Consider the following 18,992-nt stretch of genomic DNA (forward strand, 5'->3'; position numbering starts at 1 on the left):
GGGGGGTTGTCGGTGTCGGATGATGAGGAGGAGGATGAGGAGTATGAGGAGGAGTCTGTGAGGTGTGGCGTGGGTGTTGCTGTTGGTGCTGGGTGTGGTCGTGGTTGTGGTCGTGGTTGTGGCCGTGGTTGTGGTCGTGGTTGTGGTCGTGGTATGCTAGGCGTAGCTCGAGACACTTCGACGGCTTCGGTCTCAGGTAGGATATCTTTCGACTCTGAGAAGTGCCGTGGCATAGACACAGGAACCGGCACAGGAACCGGCGGTGGTCGTGGACATCGTGTACGCAGCGCAAGAGGCCGTGATATAAACGGCCGCAGTGTCGGGCGTGTAGACGTGTTGCTGGGTTCTGAAACTGCTGGTGCCGTAGTTGATCGCGCTCTTTGGGGAGAGAACTTGTCGTAAGGTTAGCCAAGTCTTCATGTGAAGCACATCAAGTCAGTTACATACAACCTTGAAGCCCATTCTCCGTCTCGTCTTGTCGTCAATCTGCACACTGGTCTCCCTGAGGATGTCGTCGAAGAGCTTGAATCTCTCAACCCGGTTCGTCAGGACTTGCTCAAAGGCCGTGAGAACCTCGTCTACGGCGCCGCTGTCGAATACGTTGACAACGTCGTTGGTGGCTTCAATGGAGAGCTGGCTCGTCCGTTTGATTGGCGAAGTCAGGATAGACACCTTGAACCTCAGATCCTCGTGCGATGACAGGGCTGTGCGTGGCCCCCAGTCTTGAAGCACCATACTTCTGGCTGGCATTTTGACAACCCGAGCTCTTCGTCTGGACTTGTCATCAACAAAATGATGGTGATGGCGCCAAGTGACGCCAATGAAAGCTCAAATATCGTTTGACAGAAAGAAAGGAAGAGAGAAAGACAGGTAATGAGTGGCTACAGAGGTGAGCACGCCATTCTACATGTTGATATACCCGCACGGATCCAGAGTTCAAGACTTTGCTCTTACGACATGCTAGACTTACAGCTCCCTTGGAATAGATGTTTGCGCCACAGTGGCTCAGGCGACAGCTCGGAGCTCTCCATCAACGTGGAGCTTGGACCATCGCGTGAAAGATTAAAGATTAGCGCCACTGACAATCCGCGTCGCGACCAAACCACTTGAAACTCCATGTCGAGCAAATAAAACCACCTCCTACAGCCGCAGACTCCTTACATCGTCTACCCTACTCCGTTATGCCGGATGCGCCTTGCTTAATTGGTATCAGTCCACATGGCTTCCGGTAAGCGCCCGTATGCGCGACCTTCTGGGACGCGAAACGTGCGCCTCTCCATCCATATCCTACCACCTCAGCACAGCGAAGACATAGGGAAGCGCTGGGCTACAGCTACAGAGGCGATACGCGATCCCGGCCAAAGCGAAGAACTGCAGCAGCAACATACGGAAAGTCCCTACAAATCTGCCACCCAGGGCGACAAGTTTGTCCTCTTGGCAGGTGAAGACGACACGTTCGAGCAGGTCTGGGAGAGCATTGAAGAGCGATATGGGCGCATATACCCTCAGAAGTCACGGTAGGGGCTCGACGCAAAAGCGCATGGAGGACCGCTTGACTAACATACATGGATGTAGCGGATTCCGCATCAAGAAATTGCAAGACGGTTTCGACGCCGATCTTGAGACGTCTCTTCTTGTCCGAGAGGTTTTTGACGAATCTCCCCACGAAAAGGTCGTCAAGGTCCACCAGTTCGGCGCCGCGCGAGACTCTTCGGTCCTGCCAGAGTCGACATTACGTCCACGACAATTGGGTACGAGACCAGGGATATCCCGCAAACGTGGTCTTGGAAGCAGCCCAATCAACTCCAGTAAAAGAAGACGGCTTGGATCCAATGCAGCGCTAGATGATGTACAAGAAGCTGACGACGGAGACCATGGGATGGGAGAGACCGCCGACGGCGACGGGCTATTCGTAGAGTCTGGTGCGGAGAGTGGATACCATCCAGATGACGGCTCGGTTGAAGCAGGCATCGACGTTAATACCGGCTATCCTATCGAAGAAGTCGAATCTCCGAACCGGAAGCGCTCTGGCTTAGACAAAGTGCAGCTCAAGTCACCCCCTGAACAGAGCACCTCCGCTCATCAGACGCGGATACGGAGACTCGATTCGTCACCTATAGACGAAACTACAGCCGACCGAGATAACCACAGGCGAGACTCACCGGGTGTCGAGGTAGACAACACTCTTGAGGATAGTGGGGTTGAAGACTCAACCTACGATTTTCCGCAAGACCAGACGATCGACGAGGAGGCCTTTGGGCAGTTTTCAAGAGCGAAACCCTCGATAAGGCGTTCAACTAATCCTAATGGCCCTGAAGACGTATATGACATTCCTGGGTCGACCATGAAACCCGCAGGGGCAGGACGACCGGCCGGAAGGCAACGGTCGACAGGCAAGCTTGCGAAAACGCCTGCGCGCGTAGTCGATCTGAACGCCAAGAAGTACAGAAAACAGCAACAACCTGGGTCACCAGAAGACCAACGCATGTCCAGTGTAGGTGGCAGGATCTTACGCCACGAAAGTGAGCGGTACGAGTCACCAGGTATCCAATATCCAACACCAGCTTCTGCTGGCTTAGATCAGAAAATATCAGCGTTACGCAAGATACTGTAAGTCGCGAATGGTATTCAGGACATCCGAAATACTGACCCATGCAGGGTCGCAAATGGCGATGAGGTACCAGATTCACCCGCGATGAGCGAACTTGAGGATTTGCGTGGCGTTGAGAGGAAGAAAGTCTCGAGCAAGAACATCAGTCGGAAAAGAAGTAAGAACCATAAGATGTGTGGCTACGAAAGTACTGACACCGACAGGGTATCTGAGAAGACTAGAATCCATGGCTGGCGGGCACCCGACTCCAGACACTGATGTCCGGATCACAGCACGACCACTACGGTCAAGTGTGAAGAAAAGTAGACCAGGCAAAGTAGATGGAAAGAGAATCGCATTTACTGAGCCTAGCCCTGAGGCTGCACCAGGCAAAGCAGATGGAAAGAGAATCGCATCTACTGGGCCCAGCTCCGTGGCTGCAAAAGTCCCTTTCGTGGTTGGCAAGCGCTGCAAGATTACACCGCGCCTCCCAAAGTCGCGTGTGAAACCTATCCAGGGAAAAGCGAACTCAGAGGAAAGCACGCATAAGTCGCCCAGCTCCAAGGCTAACAAAAGCCACGATCTCATCAACGGTGCTGTGTTTCCCGAAAAGCCTGGTGACGCATCCGTGGGCATGAGTAATGAGACTCAAGGAGGCGTATCGGATCCAAATGCTGAGGAACCACACGAGTCTCCTGACAAGGAGGCGTCTGAGATCCATGACGACGAAACTTTCAGTCCTGTTGAAGACGAGTCCAGGGCCCATACTAATGCAAATTTTGTGTCTCCCTTTGAGGAGGAGGAGGAGGAGGAGGAGGACGAGTCTGAAGTTTCCGACGAACATACTAAAGCGCGTGGTTCTGCAGCATCCAAGGCTATACACGAAGAGGCTTTCCCCCCAGAGCGAGCAGTCAGCATTGAATCAGAGAGTTCCAATATGTTGGACGATTTTGGCGCTCTAGTCAATACTCAAAAGGACCAAGTGGCAGAATCTCCGGGCCCTGTCGATGGCAACACACAGCTCCTTGTGGACGAAGGTAGCGTAAATGACCCGGACGAGACGATGGAAAGCCCAAGCCTAGAAAAATCTCTCCGACAGGAACGGGCTAAGCTCAGCCATAACAGCAAAGGTGAACGTGCAACCTCTTTCGAGCAGACGGACAGTACAAGCGTCTTAGATGATGCAGCGACTCAGCAACTGCTGTTGGAAGAACAAGCCTCGCTAGACAAACAAGATGATAGCATGAGTATCGGTAGTGCTAGGCACGACTATGACACCGACGCCATAGAAATGCTTGATGCTACTGAAACCAGGTCTTACCAGTCGAATGGATATGCAAGTGATCATGTTAGTGTCAAGGATGACCCAGACATGGTCGAAGCCGGAGGAACGGGCAATGTTCAGGAAGATGAACAAACTGGTGGTTCGAATGATGTCAAAGAAAGACTTGCTTCTCCGATGGATGTCGACATGCAGAGCGCAGCAGAGCCTACGGCTCAAGCCTCGAGTCCTACCCGAAACCATGGAGGAAGTTCAATGTCCTCTGGAAGTTCGTCCGAATCTGATGAAGACACATCTCGACCAACACGTCCAAGATCACTATCGCCTGAACTTGGTGATTTTGTTCCAGCCGAACCTGTAGCCGGCCTTGGTCAAGGAACTGTTGCTGATCGCGAGGTTGTCATCAGCTCCGATGAGGATAGTGACGATGAGAGCAAGAACGACGAGGACTATGACTCTGCCAAAGATCCCAAAGCATCCACCTGGGTCGCAGTGAACGGTGTCGGCACCAATGGGGATGGAGACCAGGAAGCTGCTGAAGTCATTGGCCAAAGTCAACAGCCTTCTGGGCTTGAAAAGGCTGTCGCACAACAAGATCAGGCCAACAAAATTGTCGTTGAGCGAGCTGAGGATATTTCCAGGCCGGAAGAGTTCGCTTCGAGCACCGCTAGAAAAGAACATACCGTAATTATCCCCGAATCACCGATGGCGAGAAGGTCAAGCCATTCGCAGGACACGAAGATACTACCAATCTCTTTACATTCGTCTCACACTATCGTGAAAGACAGTCAGCCGCGCCAGAGCGGAGATACCGCTCAGCCTAGCCTAACAAGAGGTGATGATCTGAAGGGCGCAAAAGAACAATCCGACTCGGACTCTGCTTCATCCAGCCCTAGCGCATCAAGCTCGAGCTCCTCAGACTCGGACTCGGACTCAGACTCAGACGACATCATCCCACCCCGACCACGGCCTGTTGCTGTTTCGGCCAGTCAGCCAGCCAGTGTGCAGAGGCGCAGTCCATTGATGGGACGCTCACCTTCGACATCGAACCGGCTTCCAAACTCACAACCAATGCCTGCCGGGAACGTCGTGAGATCAGACGGACCTTCATCACTACGAGAATTGGCAATTGGACTGAAAAGTCCGTCTCCAGGGCCTCCAGCGCCAATGATGGCAAAGTCAGACTCTGACGACTCGACTGAAGACTCTGACTCTGACGAGAGCGAGAGCGAGGAGGAAGATGAGGAGGAAGATGAGGAGGAGGATGAGGAGACAGACGAGGAGAAGGAACAAAGCAAGCACAGTAGTCTGTCCGGCGCGGCGACCCTCGTAAGTCCGGTATCTAGGGCCAAACCCCAGCAATCCATGCCTTCGATACCAGACAAGACATCCAAGACATCTCAGAGGATGCTGATACCAGACAAGACATCCAAAGCATCGCAAAAAACGCCATTGAAGGCTCCCACGGCGCGGAGTCCTAGTGCATCAGTCATACGACCTTCACCTGCGAGTATATTCCGGGCTTCACATTCTTCTCCAGTTCGCAAGCCAACGAGTAAGGCGTCTCACCCTGCCAACAAGCTCCCCGCTTCGCAACCGGCGCCATCAGCGAATGGACGCACAACACCGGCACCATCGAGAAAGAAGGCTCGAATATCTCCAAATAAGCCGAGGGCTAGTCAAGCCTCAAAGTCAAGTGGGCCTGCGAATAGAAGGTATCATAGCACTTCACGGATTTCACCTCCACGTCACAGCCAACGATGATAATGTATATGGTCTACCTTAGTGTCAGAGGTTTACGACGTCATGGCATGGCGGTCAAATTTACCTGTTCGCTTGTTGGATGTAGTAAACTTTGATTATCAGATCCTGCGTAGGGGGTGGTACATATGGTGATTACCATTAGCTTACTTGTAGGCAGTACCGAATGAATCTTATTTAAGCCTTGTAATGTTCAAGACACTGCGTGACTGGTAGTTCAGAATCCCTGTCTCAATTTCCCAGCACTACTCTCCGGCACTGAGCTGATTCACTTGCGCTCTGGTCTTAGCGTCCGTTAGCACAAGACGACCGCATCATTTCGCCCTTCCTACAATAGCACTTCTTCTCTTCAGATGCGCATCTACTTTCCATCTTCTGTCAACCATAACTTGCGACAGTTTCTCTAGGCCCTCCTATCAAAATGTCACCCTCCAAGAAGAAGCATAAGCTTGTAAGTCACACACATCACATGAGACGAAAACCTCAACTCACCCACTGACCCACGCAGCGCGACCACGACGAGACAAAGACAGCACGCAAAAAGCACAAGACCACGCATTCGCCCGCTTCTACCACCACCACCTCACCAACCACTCGACCTCCCCACCCCTCCAAATCCACCACCGAACCTAATCCCACCGCAATCGTCGACATCGACTTCCGCATGAAATACCTCTGCGCCAGCAGCTCCACGACCAAGCTCTTCAAGGACACAGTCCACGAACTGCTAGCCCTCAACCTGCCCCTCGAGACGCTGCATGACATCACGATCGACCGCCTGGTTCGCGATCTGCGGGCCCGTGGCGCAGGAGAGAAGAAACTTAGCCGTGCGGCTGCCGTTGCGAAGGGGGAGTTGGTGAGTGTTGTGGCGCGTCTGCTGGGGAGGCTTTGTGGGGATGATGAGGGGCGGGTGGTGGGTGCGATTGAGGTGCTTCGCTCGTGCTGTGTGGATGTGGCTGATAAGGTGGAACCAGTGGGAGATGTCGTTTCTGATTCTGATGATTCTGATTCTGATTCTGATGCTGAGACTGAGACTGATTCTGAGACTGATTCTGAGACCGAAAGTGAGACTGAGGCTGAGGCTGAGAAGAAAGAGGAAAAGAGAAGGGTCAAAGAAGATGCCGCGTCATCCTCTGGTTCGGATGATACAGGGAGCCTGAGTCCTCGCGCAGAAGAAAGGGTGCGAAGCAAAGTACCCAAAGATGCCAGTGAGGATCAGCCTTCGCCTGAAATGCAGATCAAACCTGAGCCTGTGGACACTACGCCTCACTTCTGGAGCGATCATTCGAGCTCAAATGATGAGGGCAGTGATGAAGCTAGTACGAAGACCATCGCAGTTGCGCACCGAAATCCCCCAACATCTATATTTCGAGCATTGATAAATGACCCTGTCTTGGCCAATAGTCCCAAAAACATCGCTGCAAGCGATTGGGTACGGCTAGGAGACGAACTAGTACGTATCATCGTCGCGCGTTCACCGGTAAGCAATGCCTCCAAAGTTTCCTCGTCTAGCACTAAGTGTGTAGTCTTTCAAGGTAAGCTCATGGCATTTCGGAAATGGTGTTGAGACATTTGTGAAGGATATCCCAGAGAATGTCAAACAGACGCTGAAAGGCAGTCTCGGTCACAATGGGTCCAAGATTGTGGGGCAGGTTAGACCATGGATCATTCGAAACTTAGACGTCTTTCCTGAGGTGAGAGGGCATGTCTCCCTTGTGAAATATCTTCAGCCGGTAAGTCACGGTGCGCCGCGAGTTTGGTACGTCAGCTCTCTCTGACTTTTGATAGGATATCTCACCAGTTTGTGATGTCCTTGTTGGACCTGAATTTTCTTTTTCATGGGACGATCGCAAGAACATCTCATCGATTCTGGTCTCAAACTTACTGGAATATATAGCTAAAAGAGTACGTTCAATTGAGGATATTCACTCCGAAGCTAATAGACCGTAGAGCCACCCGCCGTGGGATATTCGATGTCCTTTTGTTGACCACATTAAACTACTTCAGATATGGGAAAGGAAGATTATGGCGATCAGCCAAACAAGATGGTCTCGATTAAGAGCTACCCGTATCTTTGAGCCATATCTTCGGAAGCTCATACTGAAAAATCGTTCTCATTTCAGACAGCTTCACAAGAGTGAGTGGGCGAAGGATTGGGAGTTCGTGACAGGAGAAACGTGGTAGTGACCGAAATTCGGGATGATCAAGCACGGCAGTTGGTGATGCGATATGAAGGCTTTCACATATACCAAGAGCACAACGCGATATATCCGTTGGTCTGCAAGGGGACTTCAAGTATCGAAGTGCTTTCATCGTAGTTGCCGGAAAAGCCTGCATATCAGTCATATGTGCACTACTAACACAGCATTGCTCATGTAATAAGGAGGGCCAGTTAGTACCTAGCCAGGAACTAGCTATCCTAAGATCGTAGCTTGTCAAGCAATATGAGCAAGACTTGAAAACACATAGGGAGTGAAGGAATATGCGACTATGTTTATACTCAATGAGATCTCAGTCAAAACTTATGAGAGGTCTTTTATCTTGTAGTATCTCATGCTCTGTGGCATGAACGTAGCATATATATATTCCGACTCACAATGAACATTTACGCTCATAAGATTAGCACACATCTTGTAATAATTCGTTCCCACGTCAGCACGTGATTGCGCGATTGAGAAGGTGTTCCGCCTTGACTGCGTTGTATCTTCTCCTTCAATACCTCTGTTCACGAACGACGAACAAGTCCCACCTGGAGACCAAGCCACGACACTGCTTAGAGAATCTCTAAGAAGATGGAGGTGAGATCCGCGTACAGTGGATTACCATGGACTCAGCATTGATTTAGCAATACAGCGTGCCAAAGCTGGCAAACGTACGAGTGACTTAGCCTCTGGTGGTGAAGCAAAACGGCATCGAAGTAAAAAGGTATATCCTCTTCCACTTTGGCCTTATGATTGGTTACTAACAAAGAATCGTAGCACTCTCCTGGTTCAAGTAGCGAACCTCCCAAAAAGCGCAAGAAGCAGACATCTTTGAGCAGTCATCAACACCAAGAAGATGAACAAGAAGAATACCCCCAGAAAGGCATCAAGATCGAAGACTACTCTACAAAGGCTGACAAACAAATCCGGTCGCGATTCCTCACTCTGAATGAGCTGGACTGTAACAGTGCAGTGTACAAAGACGCTGTCAAGGGGATTGTGGAGATATGCCTTCCAAGCTCCGAGCCAGCAATCCAGAAATTGAAAGAAATAGTAGCAGAGTATAAAGCCTATGGAGCAAGGAAAGACAAGCGAGCAGAATTCAAGAAGCAACTGAAACCAGCTATGCTGAAAAGGCTGGGAGAGTTTGTTGTTGAAGATTGCAAGAATTCGACCGAAGCCGCACTGTGCGCAGAAGTACTCGGACATGTTATACTCAAAGCTTCAACAAAGTTTGGAGACAAGATCAAAGACATGCTACGCGATGCTCTCCGTCCTACGCCCATCGAAATATCGAGTGGGGACGAAGATATGGACGAAAGCGATGATGATGTACAACTAGTTGAAGCCGCGCGACCTGTACAGGCCTTCAGCAAGTCCGATGGCTGCGCTGTATCCGTTGAAGCTGAGTCGCAGCAAGTAGAAGGGGCCCCTGGATCTGTTGGTATCACCGTCGGATCATCTCGTCCACCAACAGCGCTTCCACCGAGCTCTGACACGGGACGTAAAAGGCCTTCCCTAGAAGCGACGAAGCGAGATGCTTGTCCAAAAGTTCTCGTCACTCCTCTATTCGATTTGCTCTGCCGATCCAATGCAGATTTCGGTAAAGTCATTCATGATATGCGCCCTCCAGTTTACTCGCATCTACTCTCTGCCATAAGGAAGAGGCTGACAATGTTTGTGAGTCTTGACGCCTGAGATATGACGAACCGTACAGGAGCTCACGTTAAAGCTAGAACGTTTCACGACGAAACTTCAGTCAGTCATGTTGCACAAAACTCATAATAAACGATGCAATCCCCGACATGATGGCAATGATCGAAGATTTGAACTTGAACTCGTACATCAGTGCATACGTTAATCAGCAAGATAGGCACAATGCAGTCGTGGAAAGTCTTGAGCGTATGCTTGAGCTGTACGTTCGAAGGCACCCACGTTTATTCCCCGATGTCGATTGGCGTCTCAATGGCCTGCTTGTACTCGGCCTCCTTCGTGAGAACTCACAAGAGCTGAAGGCACTCTTCCCTACCTGCGCAGACCGTTTCGAACCACTCATCTATCAAATCCGTATGGCACTGTTAGATCGCACGCGTGCAAAGGTGCCAGACTCTGCGGCTTTGCTAGTACAGACAAACGGAGACTACTTGACTCGTTCCCCAGGCTGGAACATGAATATCTCCGATTCGTGTACGGGCTTGGAAAGCGACTTGAGATCAAAGTTTGAAGCTTCGCGAACGATGAAATGCAACATGGCGGATATTGAGTTTCTGATTGAAGACACGCTGGAAGCTTTTGCGTTGTATGAACCAAGGGCATTTCCGGAGTTCTCTAAGGCGCAGTGGGACGTGATCAAGAAGCGTCAGTCGGCAAGCTAGGTCCCATGGGGAGGAGTCTCTAGAAGCGAGAGTATACAGGAGGCGCTGATCTACTCATGGAACTGGGAAAGGTTGAGGGAGCCATTACAAGGAAATTCGAGCATGTTGTCAGTTGAAGGTCAGCGTGTTCCGAACTAAATAGCCAACATACCTACAAACCACATCATACTCCAACCGCACACCCTTCTTCCAAGCTAATCCTACTCCATCCACTCCAACGCCCTCCAAACCCCCCTCTCCACATCCTCCTTAATAACCACCGCATCCTCCTCCGTAACACTCGTCCCAAACCCCCCAGTCTCCACCAAAAACTCCCTCTCCCCCTCCGCATCCCCCCTCCCCAACGCCCGATTCCGATACGGATACCGACCAAACCGCTCAACAATCGGCTCATGCGCATCCAACAACCAACAAAAATGAAACGCTCTCTCCGCCAACCCCCCAGCAGCAGGCCACCCACCCTTCGCAATCCGCGCAAACGCATACACATCTCCCGACTCCCGCAACAAGTCCCCACGCGCAACCTGCGCCTGGAAAAGCGCGTCCTCGACGCCGAAACGCGCCTCGACACGTGCTCGCAGATCGGCGACGGCGGGCTGCATGTACGTATGATGCACGGCGCGATCCTCGCTGTGTGCGTATGGCGCGGCGAGGAACGTGGCGATGATGACCCAGTGCTCGAAGGAGTAGCCTTGGTCGAGCCAGCGCTGGGGCGTGTCGAGACGATGCGTGGGCGGGAGGGCGGCGAGGTGGAGGCGGAGGGTGAGGGCGAGGGGGTCGAAGAAGGCGTTGCGCCAGCGCTCGTTGGGGCCGGTGCAGAGGTATCGGGGGGCTTGGTCGAGGAGGATGATGAGGCCTGTTGCGGTTTCGGGGAAGGAAGAGGAGGAGGGTGGTGGGAGGAGGGGGGTGAGGTCTGCGGGGGGATTGTGGGGGAGGGTGGTGGAGAGGGCGAGGAGGGAGGGCCAGCAGAGGGTGTGCCAGATGGGGTTTGTGGCTGCTGCGTTGTTTGAGGCCCAGAGGGGGCCGGTTGGGGGTGTGGATTTGGGCCAGGGGATCATGAGCTCGAAGATGGAGTGGAGGAGGGATAGGGTGATTGTATTTTTGAGGGTCTCCATGGTGGAGCGTGGAGAAGGTGATTCTTCGAGGGAGTGTTTGGCTTGGATATGCTTGCTTTGAGGAAGTGGTTTGGTGCTTTGGAATTCACCTTGGCTTGACGTCCACGGATTCAAGTTGGACCTTAGTGCTTACCAATCTTTGGTTAATCCTTAGATGTCGATCCCTACATTGAAACATGGCCTGGAGTCTTGTATACAGCGCAAACTATTAATGGATGATATGCTCTTGCAAGTATGAATTTCGCACATGACGTTCTCGCATTCGGGTTTAGTCGTTTTTAACTTCGAGAAGCACGTCCCATACCGGCTGGTCGATCCACGCAGAGGTTCTATATCGGACATCAATTGGTTCGTATGACACTTTGCGAGCGTTGATATGCCTGTAGTTCTGGAAAAGACTTCTGCAAGGTGTGTGAGCGAAATGAAGAGACACGGTCAAATATTCGATTTTTGCCTTGCTTCTTCTGGGAGAAGCCCCTTGCTACGCCGATGGATGTTCCAATGTAATGCCATACAACATGCCGACCACGGCGGCCACAATGCCCTCTTTCATGTCCATACTGCCCCCAGACCCATTGCCACGTTTATCTCAGTCTCCTGGCCTCACGTTCGGACTCGAGCAAGCAGAGGATGTCGTTCTCACGGACTAAGGCTTTACGTCAGCGAATCTTCTTCTTCCACAGATTCCGAATAATATGGGCGTACCTGGGCCCTTGACGTTGCGGATGATGCTTCGGGTTTGGTCGTCCATGAACTCGACGCGCACTTGTGTGACACCACCACGGGAGCCTGGACTCGCATTAGTCGGTTCTTTCATTCACAGCCCTCCTCTAATTCTTTTCCATCAGCGCGAGGAGCGTCGGAGCGACGTACCGGTTCGGCCCAACACGCGGGTGACCTTGACGAGCTTTACGGGGACCTTTGCGGAATCCATCTTGTATTCTGCGGGGGGACGTGAGTAGAGGTTCGAAACGGTGTCACAGTTTTGTGATCTTCGAGTCGTGCGGAGGGGCGTACTTGTAGTGAGAAGAGAGACGGTGCGGTCGTTGTTGCGAAAGGCGGTTGTTGGAGCTGCGGAGTGAGAGATGTCGTCGGCGTGTAGAATGTCGATTTCTGTGTGGGCACCAGAAAACTTAGCGAGCTTGAGAACAGCCACGTTCATTGGCTGAAATGGTTAGTGCGCACTTGAAGTGGCTCAGTCACTGAGCCACAGCTGGGCACGCGCCATACCTTCCCCAAGCTGGTTTCCGATTTCGGACATAATCATCCATCTCCGTCTCTGCATCTGCCCCACACAATCTACGAAATGTTCAGAGTCATCTTTCTCTCTTTGACGCGTCTCTGCTTCGACTGATTGCGTTGATTCTTTTGATCAATTGAGCCTTCAGCTGATCACCAGATCTCCTCCATCTGCCTCACTATTCACTCCAGACTCAACTTACGTGGACGCCTCGACAATCGCGACATCGAGCTTGTACTCCCCCGCTATCTGCTTCGCCCAATTACGTCCACACGTGGTCCAACCAGCTGCCACGAATAGCAGGTCGCTTAGAGTCACCGCATCGCGACCAGGGCGACAGCGGCACTTGGACAGTCATATCAATTGCCACCTAGTGTTTGAACTGCTGTTGTACCCTCCCACGGCAGGCCACTCAATTGAAGGGCATAACAATCTGCAGGCGTTCAGCAGCAGCTAGTGTATAGTAGGCTTGTCCTACAATTCACCTTCATATACCCTAAAATGCAGTCTCAAATGGACTCGATCCACTCTTCGTGAGCTCCCCCGCCTTCCTCTCACTCTATAATGGGATCTCTCCACCAATATGTTCCGGAGAGGAGGTTGTCGCGCTCATTGCCAACACTGAATGACCATATCGGCAGTCTGAACGAGCGCTTGCTCTTCGCCGTACCCAAGAGTGAGCATGCCCGCCAGCTTTGTATCATGATTCGCACATATGGACTCACACCTGCGCAGAGGGCCGTCTCAATGAAGCCTCCCTTGAGCTCCTGAAGGGCTCCGATATACAGTTTCACCGCCACTCAAGGCTCGACATTGCGCTCGTCAAGAACCTTCCGATTGCGCTCGTCTTTCTCCCTGCGGCAGATATCCCTACATTCGTTGGCGAGGGTCGTGTAGACCTTGGCATTACAGGGCGGGACCAGGTCGCAGAACACGCTGCGTCAGAGCCCCCGACGCCGACAACTGGTGTCGAAGAGGTGCTGGATCTCGAGTTCGGGAGGTGTAAACTTCAAGTCCAGGTCCCGAAGAATGGACCGTTCCAGACGGTGGAGTCGCTGGTTGGGCGCAATGTAGTCACAAGTTTCACAAATCTTGCCGAAGAATTCTTTGCTCGGATAGAAGCTCAGATAGACGCAAAAGAGCAGGGAACAGCCGTAGCGGACACGACCAAAACTAGCGAGGCAAGGAAGTTGAGGACACACATCAAGTACGTTGGCGGCAGCGTCGAAGCTGCGTGTGCCTTGGGTGTGGCAGACGGTATTGTCGATCTCGTTGGTGAGTATCTTCGTCTCGCCTCCTGACACCTTCTCACGACTGCAGAATCCGGCGAAACGATGCGCGCAGCTGGCCTCCATGAAATCGCCACCGTCAAAGAAACTACTGCAATCCTCGTCAAGTCCAAACAACCCGCACACCCCGAGCTCATCGAGCGGATCGTCAAGCGCATCGAAGGCGTGATAAGTAAGCTCTCCACCACCAACCTCTTCTTCTCACACACAAACTGACCCCTATATTTCTCAGCCGCCCAAAAGTACGTCCTCTGCACATATAACATCCCCCGCCGCGACCTCGCCATCGCCAAGCGCATCACACCCGGCAAGCGCTCGCCCACCGTCACCTCGCTCGAGCCCGTCGACGGCGAGGACTGGGTCGCGATCCAAGCCATGGTGCTGCGCAGCAAGATTGCTGTCGTCATGGACGATCTTGCAGCCAAGGGCGCGGTCGATATTATAATCACCAAGATTGACAACACGCGCGCCACGACGCACGATCCGAATGGCCGCTCGGGATCCATCTCGAGCCCGACGGCGCCGTTTGCGGAGGCTCAGGGCTCGAGTGTGTTTGCTGCGGTCGGCGGGGTTGTGAATGGCGGCCAGGAGTAGGAGGTTTATGTTTGGAGGGCGGGGTTCGGAGGTAGCATGTAGATTATACACAACACACAACGAGAAATAAGGTTTGGATACACGGTCATGTAGGAGATTAGATAGATTGAATCGTACCTCTCTGTCTGTCTGTCATCCAGAAAGTTTCGTTCAGCAGTCAAAGGGAGCTATACACACATATACACGTAAAGAATAGATTCATGACAGCCAGTTCTATTTTCGAACGGAAAAGTCTGTGTTACGAGGGCATGAGAGATCAGAATGGCGACGTGAGTGTGTGTTTGTGTGTGTTTACCTTCATGGAGGGGAGGGGGATAGGAGGAGGGAGAAAAGGAGGAGGGAGAAAAGGAGGAGGGAGAAAAGGAGGAGGGAGAAAAGGAGGAGGGAGAAAAGGAGGAGGAAGATGAAGCGGGCATGCGTTTCGAAAATAGACATAGCCTGTTGATACTGTATACGTTCTTACCCCTGTTGTAATGAGATAGCAGGCGAGCAAGCAGTGTTGGGACGGTTGACATTGGAGCGGATTGGTATTGGTATAAAGTACCTTCACTCTCTCTGTCCGTCGTTCCTCCATTTCTCATTAATGAAGAGACGTGTTGCATTTGTACATCCTACTACGTACGTCGCTTTCACACATGCCTCATGACTTCCACTCAGCCAATCATTCATTCATTCATTCATCCATTCACTCATCCCGTGAATCACCCAAAGAACTCGCCCGACACAAGCGTCTCCCACGGCTCGCCCGTTTCCCAGACCTTCTCCATCAGCGTACGCGCCTTATGCACCTACGCAAACATTAGTCTCTCCAAGCTCAGCAAGATGGCCAACAACAGCAACAACATACCTGAATCATGCCAAACCCCTCCCCATTAATCATCCGATCCATAATCCTCTCCCTATGCACCCCCTCCAACGCCTCACACCCCGCCGTAAACAGCGGAAACAAGACACACGCCTCCGCCGTACCGCCCTTGCGCACCCGGCCCAACTTCTCGATAATCTCCGCAATCGCGTCCTGGACCTGCGCGTCGGCGCGCGGGCGGCCCAGCACCCGACGCAGCAAGTGTATGATGCCGGCGCAGTGAAACATGGTGTTGGTAGCGAAGATCTCGAGGGCGTCCCAGCCGGCCTCGTGGTGGTCGTCGTCGTCGAGGCCGAGGACGATGTCGGGGGTGTGGGAGTGGGAATGCGGCATGCTGGGCCGGTGGCGACAGCCCTTGTAGACGTGGTTTTTGCCGGCGTGGAGGTCGGCGAGGAGGCGGTGGGCTTGGGCGGCGATGGCGGGCGGAGGGTGCCAGTTTGGGCGGATGGCGCCGGTGGGGTCGAAGCGGGCTGGCTCGCAGGACTTTGCGAGGGCGGCGACGCGGGCGAGGTAGCCGACGCAGCGGGTGGTGAAGCCGAAGAAGCAGTCGATGCGCCAGTCGTCGTCGGGGGAGGAGGAGGAGTCGAGGCCGTCGGCGACCCAGTAGGTTGAGGTGAGCGGGTGGTGGTGGTCGTTTTTGGAGCCGGAGAGGGAGCCGAGCACGTCGAGGTAGGCGAACCAGCGGGAGAGGAAGTAGGGGACTTGGTCGCGGCGCTGGATGGATTGGAGGCCGCCGCGGGCGACGATCATTTGGCGGGCGAGCTTGAGGTGGTTTTGCCAGGGGATCTGGACCTCGAAGGCGGATGGGGAGATGATTTCGAGGGAGACGAGCATGATGGCTGTGGTGAGGCTGCTGTCGGATACAGGGGCGGACGGGCCGGTGGAGTTTGTGTTGTCGATGGAGCGGCGGAGCTGGGGGAAGACGTGCTGGACCCAGTGAGCGATGCGATTGGCAGGCTCGCGGTGGCCAAGAAGACGCGCTCGATGTGAGGCAGAGAATGCCAAGAGGAGGTCGAGCAGGATGTCGTCGCGTACAGCCACTGGTAGGCGAATGATTAGTTAGCATGCTGGGACAGAGGGCACATGGTGCAGAGACTCACGCTTGGGTAGGACGTTTCTGAAGGGATTATCCTCGCAGTCGTGAGGCACCAGAATTCTGGCGGTGTGATTGATAAAGTGGTGGAAATACAAGAGGTTCATCGGATGGTCGAGAAGCTTAGCGGGCAGTGGTTCGAGCTCTTTTGAGATCTTGATTGGCACTGGTTTGGCATAGTATCCGCCCTTCTCAAAGGCGTTATCCCTGATGCTGTTGTCCTTGAAGCCAGGCGAGTCGTAGCCAGAGCGGTACGATGTAGGAGGGCTGAATTGACGTATGGCGTTCTGGTCGTCATTTCTGGGTGTATCTTGGTCTGGATCGCCGATATCGTAGCCGTAGGTCGTGTGTTTGGCAGTATACATAGGGTAATGGTGGCGACTCTTGCCATGGATCGAGTCAAATCGTCCTTCGACGCCGTTTGAACCTGCTAGCAGAGCATGAACGGAGAGCCGTGCTTCTGAATCTGACGTAAGGTGCTGAGACTCTCTTCTCGACGGCCGGATTCCCTCATCAGAATTTCCAGATGACCCAGGGGTGATGGGCGTGCTGAAGCCATATGGGGTCACAGAGCCAGGTCGTGGCGAGCAAGAATGATCATACATGTTTGGGCCTAGTCTGTCGTTGAGCATCTCAGACCTCATGCTGCTGATAGAAGGAGACGGCGTGTCCTGAGTCGGACTGAGTCGCAGTCTTTTCGTCCGGTGATCAGGAGGCTCAAATGGGTCCTGGAAAGAGACTGAAGAATCCTGCGGGATCGGCACATTTCGACTTGGAGGTGGCATATTGGAGGGTGGAGAGCCAGAGCTATTGCTACGTGACCCGTTTGTACCATTGCTCTGCCCGTCAGATTCGACCTTGATGTCAGTGGGAGAGATGAAATCCAAGGAGGAGTTCCGATGGTGGGCATTCAGGCGAGAGTCGACGGGAGCCGAAGTGACGGCCTTGAGAGCCTTGTTCATCTGGGTTTGTAGGGAATCCTGAGCAGGAGACAGCACTGGAGAGAATTGGAATTTGCCATTCTGAGCGCTGCGTGGACTGACTGCCGAGTTTGCCAATGTCGGAGAGGCGTGAGAAGAAAAGGACTGATTAACAGACGTGTCCAGAGGCGCGATAGACGAGGACTTTGGGCGAGACGAAGATTGCTGATGATGCTGGGGAAAAGAGTACTGGCTTTGAGCAAACTGCAACGTGGGACCAGTCGGAGACATGGTTGAGACGGAGAAAGTCGAGGTGTGTGGACTTTGCGCATGACTACTACCAAAATCAGACGTATCTGCATCGAGAGACATCTTCTTTGCACGACCGCTCCAATTGAGACGAATGCTGTAGTCGCAGGTCTCGCCCTGACGTTTGCAGTTGAGACACATAGGCTTCTCTTCGCCGCTGTAAACATGTTACTCAAAGGGCTTAGTGGACCACAGAGGGGTAAGCAGGCAGACGTACCATTTCACTTTTCGTGCCTTGCATGGCCTTTTTGATAACAAAGTCAGTAAAACAGGACAAGACTATACAGAGAGTGACATACCAACAGCCATTGCGACTCCTCTTCTTTGGTTCCGGAGCGCCGTCTTTCTTTGGGCGCGGCATGGCAGAGAAACTGGAGGAGGGAAAAACGGTGGTCCTGGCGCGCGGGCGGAAGCGGGATTTGAGCCAGGATAAAGAGAAGAGAAGCTCACGCTCGCTGACGGTCAGGATCAGGAAGTATATAGTGGATTCAAGTACGGACTGGGGGAGAGAGACAGGCGGGCACAGTTCCTTGCCACGTCTAGACGACGAGGATAGAAGAGCAAGGCAGTACTAGATGGCCAGTTGACGTGGCGCATGATGGGGTGCAGTGCGGAGGAGGAGACTCTCGGCATAAATCAAAAGGAAGACGCGGAGATGGAGAGGGAAAGGGAGAAGACGGAAAATGCGCAAGTGTCAGAAGTCCAGGATGGCAGAGTTGACGAGTGATAGTGGTGGAGGTGGTGGTAGTAGTGGTGGTGCCAGTATGTAATGATTGAGAGCAGAGTGAGTGTGTATGGTCGCAAAAGAATGCGAGGAGGGGGGGGCAGTGAATACGACAAGGCCTTGGCTGCTGGGATGGGCCTGGGGAAGGTTTACAAGTTGCATGTCGTAGTCGTCCAGCACAGACAACTGCGAGGACAAACAATATCAGCATTAGTGGCATCAGCATGAAATTCTAAACATATATCATGCGAAGAAGCGAGGCGAGTGAGTGGTGGACGTGCAGTTATTGTAGTATATATCAGCATTATTATCATGACCACGATCCCCCCCCCTCCTGACCCCCCCCCTCCCCTCTCTCTCTCTCAAGGGGCCGCTACCAACCCCCAGCTAAATTAGCTGCCAAACACTGGCGCACAACAGGCAGCAACCCAGCTAATCTCAGGCTAGACCCCAGCTAATTTTAGGCGGGACCCCAGCTAATTTAGGTGGCCTGTTCCCCCCGACCCGCCCGCCAACCCTGGGCGCGGCTCGTTCTTCGCGTCTTCGCTGCAGCTCTCTCGTCCTTCTTTTGCTTCTTCTGCTGCCCACCAGCTCCACTTCCACTCCACTCCCTCCAAAAATCCACGATCGTGCC

The 18,992-nt window shown here is 53.0% G+C and overlaps 8 protein-coding genes across 8 annotated transcripts; 4 read left to right on the top strand and 4 right to left on the bottom strand.

Annotated features, from left to right (window-relative positions):
• Nucleotides 1–988, bottom strand: EJ05DRAFT_511946 (uncharacterized protein; the record flags this gene model as incomplete). Its single annotated transcript, XM_033748286.1, has 2 exons — nt 448–988; nt 1–392 (listed from the first exon to the last, which is right to left on the bottom strand). Coding segments are annotated over exons 1-2 (693 nt in total), but the record flags the coding sequence as incomplete, so codon positions are not given.
• Nucleotides 989–1,109: 121 nt separating this feature from the next.
• EJ05DRAFT_539266 (uncharacterized protein) lies at nt 1,110–5,820 on the top strand. Its single transcript, XM_033749506.1, has 4 exons — nt 1,110–1,517; nt 1,576–2,610; nt 2,659–2,768; nt 2,815–5,820. Exons 1-4 carry the CDS (start codon nt 1,219–1,221, stop codon nt 5,634–5,636), a joined length of 4,266 nt encoding a protein of 1,421 aa, XP_033599674.1. The 5' UTR covers nt 1,110–1,218; the 3' UTR covers nt 5,637–5,820.
• Nucleotides 5,821–6,839: 1,019 nt separating this feature from the next.
• Nucleotides 6,840–7,998, top strand: EJ05DRAFT_477436 (uncharacterized protein). The gene is made up of 4 exons (XM_033744253.1): nt 6,840–7,113; nt 7,160–7,366; nt 7,422–7,538; nt 7,584–7,998. The coding sequence occupies exons 1-4, from the start codon at nt 6,865–6,867 to the stop codon at nt 7,815–7,817; spliced, it is 807 nt and encodes a 268-aa protein (XP_033599675.1). The 5' UTR covers nt 6,840–6,864; the 3' UTR covers nt 7,818–7,998.
• A 427-nt stretch (nt 7,999–8,425) lies between these two features.
• EJ05DRAFT_517676 (uncharacterized protein) lies at nt 8,426–10,279 on the top strand (the record flags this gene model as incomplete). Its single annotated transcript, XM_033748682.1, has 4 exons — nt 8,426–8,431; nt 8,487–8,558; nt 8,612–9,514; nt 9,598–10,279. The coding sequence occupies 4 exons, from the start codon at nt 8,426–8,428 to the stop codon at nt 10,207–10,209; spliced, it is 1,593 nt and encodes a 530-aa protein (XP_033599676.1). The 3' UTR covers nt 10,210–10,279.
• EJ05DRAFT_59283 (uncharacterized protein) lies at nt 10,280–11,404 on the bottom strand. Its single transcript, XM_033749786.1, has one exon. The coding sequence runs from the start codon at nt 11,322–11,324 to the stop codon at nt 10,410–10,412; it is 915 nt and encodes a 304-aa protein (XP_033599677.1). The 5' UTR covers nt 11,325–11,404; the 3' UTR covers nt 10,280–10,409.
• A 504-nt stretch (nt 11,405–11,908) lies between these two features.
• On the bottom strand, nt 11,909–12,258 carry EJ05DRAFT_440309 (ribosomal protein S28e; the record flags this gene model as incomplete). The annotated part of the gene is made up of 3 exons (XM_033741924.1): nt 11,909–11,970; nt 12,030–12,113; nt 12,198–12,258. The coding sequence occupies 3 exons, from the start codon at nt 12,256–12,258 to the stop codon at nt 11,909–11,911; spliced, it is 207 nt and encodes a 68-aa protein (XP_033599678.1).
• A 346-nt stretch (nt 12,259–12,604) lies between these two features.
• EJ05DRAFT_477438 (HisG-domain-containing protein) lies at nt 12,605–14,656 on the top strand. The gene is made up of 5 exons (XM_033744254.1): nt 12,605–13,097; nt 13,206–13,240; nt 13,300–13,839; nt 13,885–14,025; nt 14,086–14,656. The coding sequence occupies exons 1-5, from the start codon at nt 13,066–13,068 to the stop codon at nt 14,445–14,447; spliced, it is 1,110 nt and encodes a 369-aa protein (XP_033599679.1). The 5' UTR covers nt 12,605–13,065; the 3' UTR covers nt 14,448–14,656.
• Nucleotides 14,657–14,883: 227 nt separating this feature from the next.
• On the bottom strand, nt 14,884–18,402 carry EJ05DRAFT_511952 (uncharacterized protein). The gene is made up of 5 exons (XM_033748287.1): nt 17,934–18,402; nt 17,852–17,878; nt 16,413–17,791; nt 15,295–16,352; nt 14,884–15,235 (listed from the first exon to the last, which is right to left on the bottom strand). Exons 1-5 carry the CDS (start codon nt 17,993–17,995, stop codon nt 15,149–15,151), a joined length of 2,613 nt encoding a protein of 870 aa, XP_033599680.1. The 5' UTR covers nt 17,996–18,402; the 3' UTR covers nt 14,884–15,148.
• Between the last annotated feature and the right edge of the window lie 590 nt (nt 18,403–18,992).

Source organism: Pseudovirgaria hyperparasitica (genome assembly GCF_010093815.1).
Source record: "Pseudovirgaria hyperparasitica strain CBS 121739 unplaced genomic scaffold EJ05scaffold_10, whole genome shotgun sequence".
NCBI lineage: Eukaryota > Fungi > Ascomycota > Dothideomycetes > Acrospermales > Acrospermaceae > Pseudovirgaria > Pseudovirgaria hyperparasitica.